The sequence below is a fragment of the Salmo salar genome, chromosome 21, assembly GCF_965601325.2.
Source record: "Salmo salar chromosome 21, fSalSal1, whole genome shotgun sequence".
In the NCBI taxonomy this organism is placed as follows: domain Eukaryota; kingdom Metazoa; phylum Chordata; class Actinopteri; order Salmoniformes; family Salmonidae; genus Salmo; species Salmo salar.
In genome coordinates, this window is record NC_138311.1 from 26055909 (window position 1) to 26067500 (window position 11592).

Here is an 11592-nt window from a genome sequence, read left to right on the forward strand (position 1 = left end):
AGCTTCTATCTCAAGGCCATCAGACTGTTAAACAGCCATCACTAATATAAGGAGGCTGCTGCCCACATAGACTCAAATCTCTGGCCACTTTAATAAATGTATTAATTAAGGTATCACTACTCACTTTAAATAACACCTCTTTAATAATGTCTACATATCCTACACTACTCATCTCATATGTATATACTGTATTCTATACCATCTACTGCATCTTGCTATGCCGCACGGCCATCGCTCATCCATATATTTATATGTACATATTCTTATTCAGCTCTTCACATTTGTGTGTATAAGGGAGTTGTTGTGAATTTGTTAGATTAGTTGTTAGATATTACTGCATTGTCGGAACTAGAAGCACAAGCATTTCGCTACACTTACATTAACATCTGTTAACAATGTGTATGTGACCACTACAATTTGATTTTATTTGGCCGTTGCCCACTGTATAATAGAGAAATTGTTCATTTAAAAAAAAAATGTATCTTATCATGGGCACTTTTGCATTATTTTTTTATTAAAAATTATTTTTGTGTGTCCATTTCGACCAGCCCACGAAACTAAACAAATGTTCAGCCCAACTGGCATTTGCCAGTATTGCTAGATGGCCAATCCGCCCCTGGTGGGAGGCGTCTCAGAGGAGGAATATGCTCAAGTTTAAAGAAGTTCTCAAAGCAGGAGGTCAGACGGGAGCTAATATAAATGTGCTGCCGTTTGCGCGGGGGTAACAGGGGCCAAGAAAACATATCCCTCTCTATCTAGCTCTGACCTCCAACTCTTCAAAGCGCCTGACAGACACACGGAGCAGCACCCGATGTAGCGCGCGCCACGTGCCATGGCCACTCGCGAGGGCTGCCACTGTCCCGGCGCCGGGGGGCAAAACAATAATAACAGCATCCTGTACCATATACTGAAGAACGACAGACTCACGACCATCGAGGAACAAACAACACCAAAACCACAACAACACCAACACCAACAGCATCGCTGGCACAGGGTCTCCTCCTCTTCCTCCTCTTCTTCCTCTTCGTCGCGGCTTGAGCTAAGGCAACAACAGGCATGCTCGTGCGGCTCCTCACGGCGAAGGGGGTCTCTCCGGTCCCCGCAGGTTACCTGCAAAGCCGCATCGGCGGTCCTCGTGAAGACTCTGCGGTTCGTGAAGAACGTGCCGTGTTTCCGCGAGCTGCCGGAGGATGACCAGCTGCTGCTCGTTCGGAACTGCTGGGCGCCGCTGCTCGTGCTGGGCTTCGCGCAGGACCGGGTAGACTTCGAGACCACTGAGACTGCAGAGCCCAGCATGTTGCAACGGATCCTGACTGGTGGCTCTGGCAGCCAGAGTGGCTTAACGGACAGACAGTGTGACCCGCTGCTGGAGCAGAGCACGGAAACTCCTGGGGTCTCTCTCGCAGATATCCAGGGCATCAAAGCGTTCCTGAAGAAGTGTTGGGGTTTGGACATCAGTACCAAGGAGTATGCCTACATCAAAGGAGCGGTGCTATTCAACTCAGGTGAGCAGGATGCTTCAAAACGCGCCTATTTTTCTCACTAATCATTTTTTGTTTCATTGTGTCTGTACTGGAGCGCGTGTAATTATCCTATCTCCAATTTCATACATTTAATAATTTAGCACTGTCTCTCGTTTTAAAAAATTGCAACGCAGTTTCACAAGAAACAAACAGCGCTGATTATTCAGGAAGACCCTGAATAATTTCGTGCTTAATGACCAATTGCTACATAGGAAACTAATTTTACATCTGGTATACCAAAAAACATCTGGTATACCAATACACATAATCACCATTATTAGGCAACTAATTCCCTGCATCTATTGCAAAGGAAGTATGTAGGCCTAGAGCTTATGGTATGATTGCTTTAGGGTTTAGGAGAATATATATCGGAGGATATTTGGAGGTTATTTGGTAAGTAAGCTGTTGACAAACAACCTGTTTACCATAGTGACCCGGGCTCCTTCAACAACCCAAAGTTTCTTTAAACAATGATTATGTTTTTCTGCCCCCCCCCCCCCCCCCCCCCTCTCCTCCCCTCCTTTCTCCCCAGATCTCCCAGGTTTGCGCTACCTCCACTACATCCAGTCACTGCGGCGCGAGGCTCACCAGGCGCTCAACGAGCACGTTAAGCTGATCCACCGGGACGACACCACACGCTTCGCCAAACTGCTCATCACCCTGTCCATGCTGAGGGCCATCAGCCCCCCCGTGGTCGCACAGCTCTTCTTCAAGCCCGTCATCGGAGCTGTCAACATGGAGGATGTCCTACTGGAGATGTTCTATGGGAAGTAGATGCTTTCCATGGTCTCGTCCAGAAACAACCCTTAGATATGCACTTCTAGCCCCTACTCCCTGGGGAATTTCACCTAGCTCCTACCCCCTAGAAACTTAACCTTGCCCCTAGCCCAGGGTTTCCCAAACACAGTCCTGCCCCCCCCCCCCCCCGGGTGCACGTTTTGGTTTTTGTCCTAGCACTACACAGCTGATTCAAATAATCAACTAATAAGGCTTTGATCATTTGAATCAGCTTTGTAGTGTTAGGGCAAAAACCAAAACGTGCACCCCTGGAGTTCCTGAGGACTGAGTTTGGGAAACGCTGCCCTAGCCCTTACCCCCACTTCCCCTAGCTCCTTACCCCTACCTCCTAGCCCCTACCCGCTACATACTTCATGTAGATCTGACATTATTGTATAGAAATAAGCAATACGGCAGCTCCACTCTGCCCTCTGGTAGGCTATAAAGGAACAGTTTTGCTATGTTACATCTATCCAATCCTCAGATCAACACCTGTGGGGTTGGTTCTGGACTGGACCTTTCTATCTAAAGGACAGACAAACAGAATGTAAATCTAACTAACTGTTAACCAACCGTTAGATCTGAATGGACCGTTGAACAGAAGGATAGACAAAGGATGAGATTTGTTTGTTTTGTTAAAGATGTTTTGAACACTGTGGTGGGTGAAGAACAGTCGGGGCAAAGGGGTGTGTGTTTTGGGATGGGGAGGGGTGAAGAAAAGGATACGGACCAAGAAGAGCTGCTGATCGGACTCGATAACTTATTTCTTTTTACATAAAATTATTTTTCTATAATAAAAGTATTCTCTGAACTGCTTTGCCATGCTTGTGTCAGGAGAGTGGTGCTCTGACTGTCACTTTGGAGATCAGAAAGGCCCCTGGACACTGATCTAAGGTCAGCTTTGTGTTTTACCCCTAATTGTTAAGGTTTGGGATAAACTGATCCTAGATCTGTGCCTTAGGGCAAGTTCTACCCAGAGAGATCGTATAACCCAATGTTCCTTTATCAGTAACTATGGTTCTGAATAAACGTTGATATCTGTTCATAGTTCACAGTTCGCTGATCCAACATATGATCTTTGACATTGGTCTGAATTAAAGATCACTTGTGGGAGCAGCAAACAGTGAACAGACATTCCCTCTTTCCTACAGTTGTTCTTTTCTGTCCAGGTAGGAACGTTCTCTTTACATCTGAGTGTGTGATCGGAGCCCTAGGCAGCTAGTTTGTACTCTGCAGTGAAGAATGGCCTTTTTCTAAGTCATCTAAAATGGACTATTGTCCTGCATAATACAACGATGGATTCACATCTCACCACACATATTGATGCTCATTCTCTGATTTCCAAACTCAATAGATTTTTCCTGTGTCTCTGTCTGAGGCAATAGGTGATTGTTGGTGTGCAATTGAGATACAGTAAATTCATTAATCATGCTGCACTTAGCTCTGAGTGTTATTGTATCCACTGTAGGATCCTCACAACACTGGTAAGAGAGAGCAATGGACTGTTAAGACCACAAGATGGCACTGTTTAACCACATTTCACTGATCGTGTCGCACTCACACACACTTTAGGGCAGGCACAGGTGCGCAGAATATAACTTAAGGAAATTACCTGCAGAGTTACCTCCAATTCTCTCCAAATCCCATCATTACTGGCCGGATATGCAACAAACGGGAATGCTACTGGCCAAGATATGCAGGAGGATCGGGGTGGGGAGAGCTACACGTCTCAGAGACACAAAACATAGTCACACAGTGGTCTAAGGAACCCATCACAGATACAATCTGGTCCACATACATGGGGAAATTACAAAGTTGTAGAAAGTCTCTGCTAGAGTAAGAGAAGATCTCTGCTTCCGGCTCTGTTTTCTCTAGGAACCATGAATCTTCCTGCTGCTGTTTCTGTACTGTAGGACTGCGTGTGTGAGACAGTTGAGGAGCAGGGAAGCAATGAAGCATGGAGACACAAGACGGTCAGGCGCTCTGAGCAGTCAGAACAGCAACTCACCCGGGTGCAACCACGCATCGCAACCAAGGGCTGAGGGTGTGTGTGTTTGTGTGCGACTGTGTGTGGGGAGGTAGGTGGAGTAGCGTTACGACAAGAAGACCACAACAGATGCCATGGAGCTGGCGGCGGGAGGAGTGTGAGCTGTTACCATGACGATGAGGGATTGGGGAACCTGTGGGTGGACCCCCAGCCCCCACCCCTGCCCCCCATCAGGCTCTATCCCTTTAAACTGGTGTAGACCTGAAATGAAGGTGTAAGATGATAGTAGCTCCACTTTGCCCTCTGATAGGCCAGACACCCCCCCCCCATTCCCCTCCACACACACTAAATATGTTGATGTACATATTTATGTCTCTATCTCTCCTCCATCCTCTCCATAGGGGCCTATTTTCTTTCAAATTAAGCCCCTAATTGCTTAGGATAATAAAGAGCCTATTAATCCTGTGTCTAGTAATAAAAAGCCAGCTGTCAGGCAGGAGGCTGCCAGACGACACACACACACACACACACACACACACACACACACACACACACACACACACACACACACACACACACACACACACACACACACACACACACACACACACACACACACACACACACACACACACACACACACACACACACACACACACACACACACACACACACACACACACACACACACACACACACACACAGCTATATCACTGATGCCTGCCACCATGGTGTGTGAGAGAGAGAGAGATAGAGACAGAGAGAGAGATGTATGTGTATTCAAGCCAGCCTGCCACACTTACTGGCCATATTACTGATTCGTGCCACCACTGTGCGTGTGCACGTATCATTGTCTCATTGAATCATTGCTAATTCACTATGCACCAGCAGGTGGCAGTGTTTGACTGTGTTTAACGTCCACACCTGTAGAAATCCACTTTTTTTGAGCTGAAAGACGATGGCCAAAGCTTACCCATGATGTTGCACAACGATTTAAGTCATCGTTTTAGTCAAAGTATGATATATTTGGGCTTGAAGTGACAAATCTGAACTGCCCAATTCAGGCAATTCTGTGTGAATGTGGTGTCTTTTCCTATGATATGACAAATTATTTTCAGCCTATGTTTCGTTTCAGGGCTGGGTTTTATTTGAATGTTACCACCCATCAGTATGGCATGGTTTATTAATCAGAAACAGCTGCAAAGATATTCATCTTCGTGAATGTGTTGAGCCAAACAGCCTTGTGTCCTCTTGGCCCCTGAGTCACGGAGCAGATAAAACAGTTTTTCACTTCCTCTTGATTTCTTTACCAGAAAATCATCATAATCCATTTACATTTATTTTTGAGCTAGTCTGTATTAAAAATATGTTTTACCGTTTTACAAATGCTATAATTGCGTGATATGATAGCATTTGGCAAACCCGCTCCCCCCATTGCCCCAAGATGAGTGCTTTTGTCACTAAGGTTTTGCTTCACTACACGCTCCACTGCTTTGATTGGTGTAACGTTAGCTAGAAACCACAAGTGTCTATCTGGATAAGGAAAAAATGGGAAAGAAAGTTCAAGGAACTTATAGTTAGTTACAGGTTATTTGCGCCGTGCATGATCATGAGCTAAATCATTGTAGCCTATCATTTCACTTCCCCTGTGAGAACTATGAGCACGGGCTGACTTGATTTTTCATCTTATTCTTTCTAACTATTTATATGGCGGATTTGCGGCTTCAATTTATGGAAGATGCCTTAACATTGGAAGTCAAAGATAGGCCAGTGGTTTCCATCTGTGGCAAAGTTTTCCTTAAATCAATGCTTATGACAAATCCAGCTTCAGAAGCAGCCATAGAGCCAGCTGCCTAATCTTAAAAAACAAACACAAACAAATGCAACAATAGATAACATTAGCTAGCTAGATAAGGTTAGCATGCTAGCTAGCTACACTGACAGCTGTCAGTGCCTGTTGATGTTTATCAACTCCACATGGAAGTTCCCATACCCAATTAATGAATATGTATCAGTAGCCTTCGTCAATCTTCGGAGGCGCAACCTAAACGTTCATTTCATCTCCAGGACAGGAAACAACCTCCTCTGGGGGGGGGGGGGGGGGGGGGGATCCTTTAATCATCATCTGTTCATAAAGCCTACCTACAGCACTACTTACACTTCTGACTTTTGGACCATAGAAGACTGTGTAAAATAGACAGAACATAAATGAAACAAGAGGAGATCAACGTTTTTAATGTGCAGTGAGAAAGTAAGGGCAACTGATAAGTATGATTGTGTTTCTATAAAGATAGACATTTCTTTCCAAGTGAAAATCGTGTTTATATATATATATATTTATATAAATATCTATATCATATATAGAATACATATCTATTTGCTATGCATACTCAGAAATTACACCTTCAAATATAATAAAAAAACGTATTCCAAAGCACAAACCTACACTTCTTCTTTCTTTAAACATGACCTATCCTATGGATTAAAAACAAAGGATTCTCAGGATGGAAAGAATACTTGAACAACTCAACCAAAACATAGAAAATGCATTTACTTTTGGAATCTAATAATGTTTTCATGAGGGTCTCAACATCCATCTTGTTGTCTTAACAAACCATGACCCATATAGCAAAGTAGTGTACAAAACCTGCATTACACACACTGCATACCTCCCCCTAAATGTCAGATGAAACGTAAATAAGTATGACTTCTCAAGCAAACTCTTTTTGTTATAAAAATATACTTATTTTTAAAATAATCTCCAGATTTTTTTTTAAGGTGAGGCATTTCACTATCACGCTAAAACAGAAAGGCTGTTTGTTTTTATAGAAAATATGAAACTCTGACTGACTGACAGACTGACTGGAGAAGACTAGCATGACTCCCGAACTTCTCTGGCCCACAGGAAGTTACATCAACATCACCTGTAGATCCTCCTTCTTTTTGCATATTCTATGATTTTTTTAAAGAGTGTTTTTAAAACTAGATATACACCTTATACAGGTCAACAAAAATAAGATGTTGCTCCTTGAAGTAAAACGTTGCAATGTCCAAGCAATTCCCCAAAAGTGTAAAAAAAAAATAATATATATCTTAAACTACACAAAGTCAAGATAAAAAAACACAACAGCGCAGATACATGACATACTGGCTTTCTTCATAAGCATATATAAAAAACAAAAAAAAACATTTTAACAAAGAAAAAACAGAAAAAATAGAAATATATAAATCTGTGTGACAAGTTAAAGCAAAGTCTTAAAGTAGAGAAGGCAACACACATGATTGAATAAAAAACAACATATGAACAAAAAACAGGAAGACACTGATGCTACAAATAAATTGGAAATATATGTACAAGACCCTGTTTTCCTTTAGTGTGTGTGAGTGTGTGTGTGTGTGTGTGTGAGTGTGTGTGTGTGTGTGTGTGTGTGTGTGTGTGTGTGTGTGTGTGTGTGTGTGTGTGTGTGTGTGAGTGTGTGTGTGTGTGTGTGAGTGTGTGAGTGTGTGAGTGTGTGTGTGTGAGTGTGTGTGTGAGTGTGTGTGTGTGTGTGTGTGTGTGTGTGAGTGTGTGTGTGTGAGTGTGTGTGTGTGTGTGTGTGTGTGTGTGTGTGTGTGTGAGTGTGTGTGTGTGTGTGTGTGTGTGTGTGTGTGTGTGTGTGTGTGTGTGTGTGTGTGTGTGTGTGTGTGTGTGTGTGTGTGAGAGAGTGTGTGTGTGTGTGTGTGTGTGTGTGTGTGTGTGTGTGTGTGTGTGTGTGTGTGTGTGTGTGTGTGCAAGTGCACAAGTGCCAAAGTGTGTGGGTTCTTTCATTTTGTATTCACGAGTTCATGTTGATCAAACTCTGTTGTCTCTTGATCAAACAGTTTGTTGTTGTCAGTCTGAATCTTTAATCCTCGGGTGAAGAACTTCTCCTCTGTGTACATGAGGGCCACGTTAAATCCAAACCTGACCCTGTCTTGCCTGTTGACAGGGGTCCATTCCAACCCAAACTCGTCACAATCTCTCAGCTATAGCTACAGTAGCCAATCAGAACTGGCTCATAGAAGCGTGACTACGCCACCAAACCGATCCAAAGTGATCCAACCCAAACCAGACCAGACCAAACCAGGCCAGACCAAACCGCTAGTATCGCATGGTTCTATCCTGTCCCGGTCACCAGATGACGCTGGAGATGCTGGTCTCCCTGGGCAACAGCGGCAGCATGGCGTGGTTAGTGTGCTCCTCCTCCAGACTGTGCTCGCGGCTCTTCCCCGCCGGCGGCCTCTGTCCGTTCAGCAGCGTCAGTGGGATGTTGCAGTAGGTGTGTTGGTTGCCTAGTGATGACAGCGGCGGAAGCGTGCCCCCCGGTGGCAGGTCGTACTCGTAGCTGCGGTAGTAGTGTTTCTGCCGCATGGTGGTGTGGTACGAGTTGTGGAAGGACGAGCGGAGCTCCGGGTGCGCCGTGGCCATGGCGGTGGAGGTGGCGGCTGCCATGGAGATGGCGGAGACTGTCTGGAGCTCGCCGAAGGGGCCCTGCTCGCTGACATCCAGCGCTGGCTCGTGGCTCAGCATTGGCTCGGTGCGGCGGAAGGGCATCTCATACTGCAGCTGCTTCCAGAACTTGGAGCTGAGCTTGTTGCTCTTGGGGCCATGCCACTTGATGACGGTGAGAGTCTTGATGGTGTGTTTGAGGGCCTCCACCTCTTGGTAGTTCATGATGCCACGCAGCTCGGCACACTCGATCAGAATCACCTTGATCTCCCCGGTGACCAGCATGTTGCGGAGGCGTGTCTCCAGCTCGAAGATGCTCCACCCCCGCCGCACCACATAGTTGGGCGTCATGACGATGATGAGGCGCTTGGATTGGTCCACACAGCGCGCCACGTCTTCGATGTAGGCTGGAGAGAGCGAGGGAGAGTGACAGAGAGAGATGGGAATAAAGGGAGAGGAAGAAACGAATGCACTCAAAACACAATCAATCTTCTTGAAAGGGGAAACTCCAAACAGCTTAGATTCTATACGGTAACATATTTACTATAACATGTTTTGAATTCAGGACATATTTGTTGTAACATGGTGGACAAGACACATATAACAGACCACTCATAATACACAGAGACAATGGATGGACAACTACAAGACATACAACACAGGACAGAGACAGCAGTCAGACAACAGTTTAGTGGTTAAACACACAGCCACAGTAACTACAGCTGTCCTTAGTCATATCAACTGTACCTATATTACTTTCTCATCTCTCTGAGGTTTTTTGGATCTGTGTGTGTCTGTGTGCAGTGGCATGTGTGTTTGTGTGTGCGTGTATGTGTTTGTGTGTGCATGTGTGCCTTGTGTTTGTGTGCTAGAGTGTGTATGTGTGTTCTGACTTCAAAGCTACGCTTTTGCTGTGTAAACTCTTAAAAACTGGATCCCCTAAGCTGCTCTTCTTGTCCAGGGAGGAAGTGCATCACAGTTGCTGACACAAGAGGAAGAGACTGAGGAAGTGTACCTCTAAGAAGTCTTGTGTCATCCTGGTAAAGCTCATTGGCCAGACCTAAACATAAACATGTCAACATTGAGACTCAGATCACAGGAGAACACACAGAGCACACAAACAGTAAAGAGGACTGTACATCCACTAGTATTTTGTTTTTCAGACTTCATTTCTCTTTCTCTAACACACACACACACACACACACACACACACACACACACACACACACACACACACACACACACACACACACACACACACACACACACACACACACACACACACACACACACACACACACACACACACACACACACACACACACACACAGGGGCTGGAACAATGTTTTAACAAGTTCTTGTAGAACTCTGATGATGGACTAGATTCTCAATTCATCCAGTACTGAGAGTGTTACATTTAACACTGGTCCAGTGTCTATACGGGTCCACACTTTTCAGTGTTAAATTCACACATGTAAAGCCTTATTTGCATATTTCCCAGAGTACCTTGCTGTTCGAGTGAATTGTAGAGTAGAGGTCTTCACGGGTCCAATAGACCTGAAGTTCCAAGACACGCCTGGGACCCGAGCAGTCCGGGTCCTAAATTCAGATTTTTGTCTCTGATCTTGTTTGGGTATGATATAATTGACACGGGTCTCGGGTATGTGCAATTAAAATGTATTTTCTGTCTGGTTCCGATTGGATCCGTCTTCTGTTAATTTAATGTGTGGGCTGATGAGAACTGCGTGAGCCTGTTATCTGTGTCAGCTAATTGCAACTCAATAAAACATATAGCTTACAGTATATGAAAACAATTCAAGTAACACAGAGGTGGTTTGGGGCAAAATACTGAAGGTTGTTCTATAGGTGGTAACTATGGATATATTATTTAGAGTGTATTTGTTGCCCAAACTACACAGATACATACACAAGACAAGTGACAATGACAAGCAGCTAGAGTGAAAGTACAATAATCACTAACATGTACAACAGGTGAATAGGAAACAAACCACACAGGACTGTTACTGATGACATACTGACAGGGTAAAGAACAAGCACAATAACCACAATAACTGTACAAGCCACACAATTAGTGGACCTATTATCAAGTAACCACACACATCACCCCCTCAGCCTCCCCACCCCCACACACCCCCTCAGCCTCCCCATCACCACACAGCCCCTCAGCCTCCCCACCCCCACACACCCCATCAGCCTCTCCACCCCCACACCCCCCAGCCTCCCCACCCCCACAGCCTCCCCACCCCCACACACCCTCCCTCAGCCTCCCCACCCCCACACAGCCCCTCAGCCTCCCCACCCACACAACCCCATCAGCCTCTCCACCCCCACACCCCCCAGCCTCCCCACAGCCTCCCCACCCCCACACACCCTCCCTCAGCCTCCCCACCCCCACATCACCCCCTCAGCCTCCCCACCCCCACACACCCCCACAGCCTCCCCATCCCCACACACCACCTCAGCCTCCCCACACACCCCCTCAGCCTCCCCACCCCCACAAACCCCTCAGCCTCCCCACCCACACAACCCCAGCCTCCCCACCCACACAACCCCAGCCTCCCCACCCCCACAGCCTCCCCATCCCCACACACCCCCTCAGCCTCCCCACCCCCACACACCCCCTCAGCCTCCCCACCCCCACACAGCCCCTCAGCCTCCCCACCCCCACACACCCCCTCAGCCTCCCCAACTCCACACAGCCATCATTTGCACCACTTACTTCCCGTGGGGATGAGGTCTCTGTCTGGGATGAAGAGTTTGTATCCGTAGTGTTTCTCCAGGACGTCAGGGAGGATCTCCAGGGCAAAGCGCTCCTC

At 46.1% G+C, this 11592-nt stretch overlaps 2 protein-coding genes across 3 annotated transcripts in view; one reads left to right on the forward strand and one right to left on the reverse strand.

Annotated features, from left to right (window-relative positions):
• Positions 1 to 638: 638 nt before the first annotated feature.
• Positions 639 to 3111, forward strand: LOC106581998 (nuclear receptor subfamily 0 group B member 1). The gene is made up of 2 exons (XM_014164619.3): positions 639 to 1505; positions 2056 to 3111. The coding sequence occupies exons 1-2, from the start codon at positions 833 to 835 to the stop codon at positions 2295 to 2297; spliced, it is 915 nt and encodes a 304-aa protein (XP_014020094.1). The 5' UTR covers positions 639 to 832; the 3' UTR covers positions 2298 to 3111.
• A 3395-nt stretch (positions 3112 to 6506) lies between these two features.
• LOC106582011 (interleukin-1 receptor accessory protein-like 1-B) overlaps positions 6507 to 11592 on the reverse strand; it is a 308398-nt gene continuing 303312 nt past the window's right edge. Inside the window, exons 10-12 of one of the 2 annotated variants that reach the window (XM_014164641.3) lie at positions 11496 to 11592; positions 9771 to 9815; positions 6507 to 9162 (exon numbers count right to left, since the gene is read on the reverse strand). The exon at positions 11496 to 11592 is cut by the window's right edge and continues 74 nt beyond it. In XM_014164641.3, coding sequence (XP_014020116.3) covers positions 8438 to 9162; positions 9771 to 9815; positions 11496 to 11592 — 867 coding nt within the window. In that variant the 3' untranslated portion in view covers positions 6507 to 8437. The remainder of the gene's footprint in view (positions 9163 to 9770; positions 9816 to 11495) is intronic. The other variant, XM_014164644.3, reaches the window with a different exon arrangement.

Bases quoted from the DNA above. Each gene is read 5' to 3' on its own strand.
- LOC106581998 (XM_014164619.3), top strand. From the start codon at position 833: ATGGCCACTCGCGAGGGCTGCCACTGTCCCGGCGCCGGGGGGCAAAAC. The intron at 1,506-2,055 runs GTGAGCAGGATG...CTTTCTCCCCAG, and splicing joins AGCGGTGCTATTCAACTCAG to ATCTCCCAGGTTTGCGCTAC.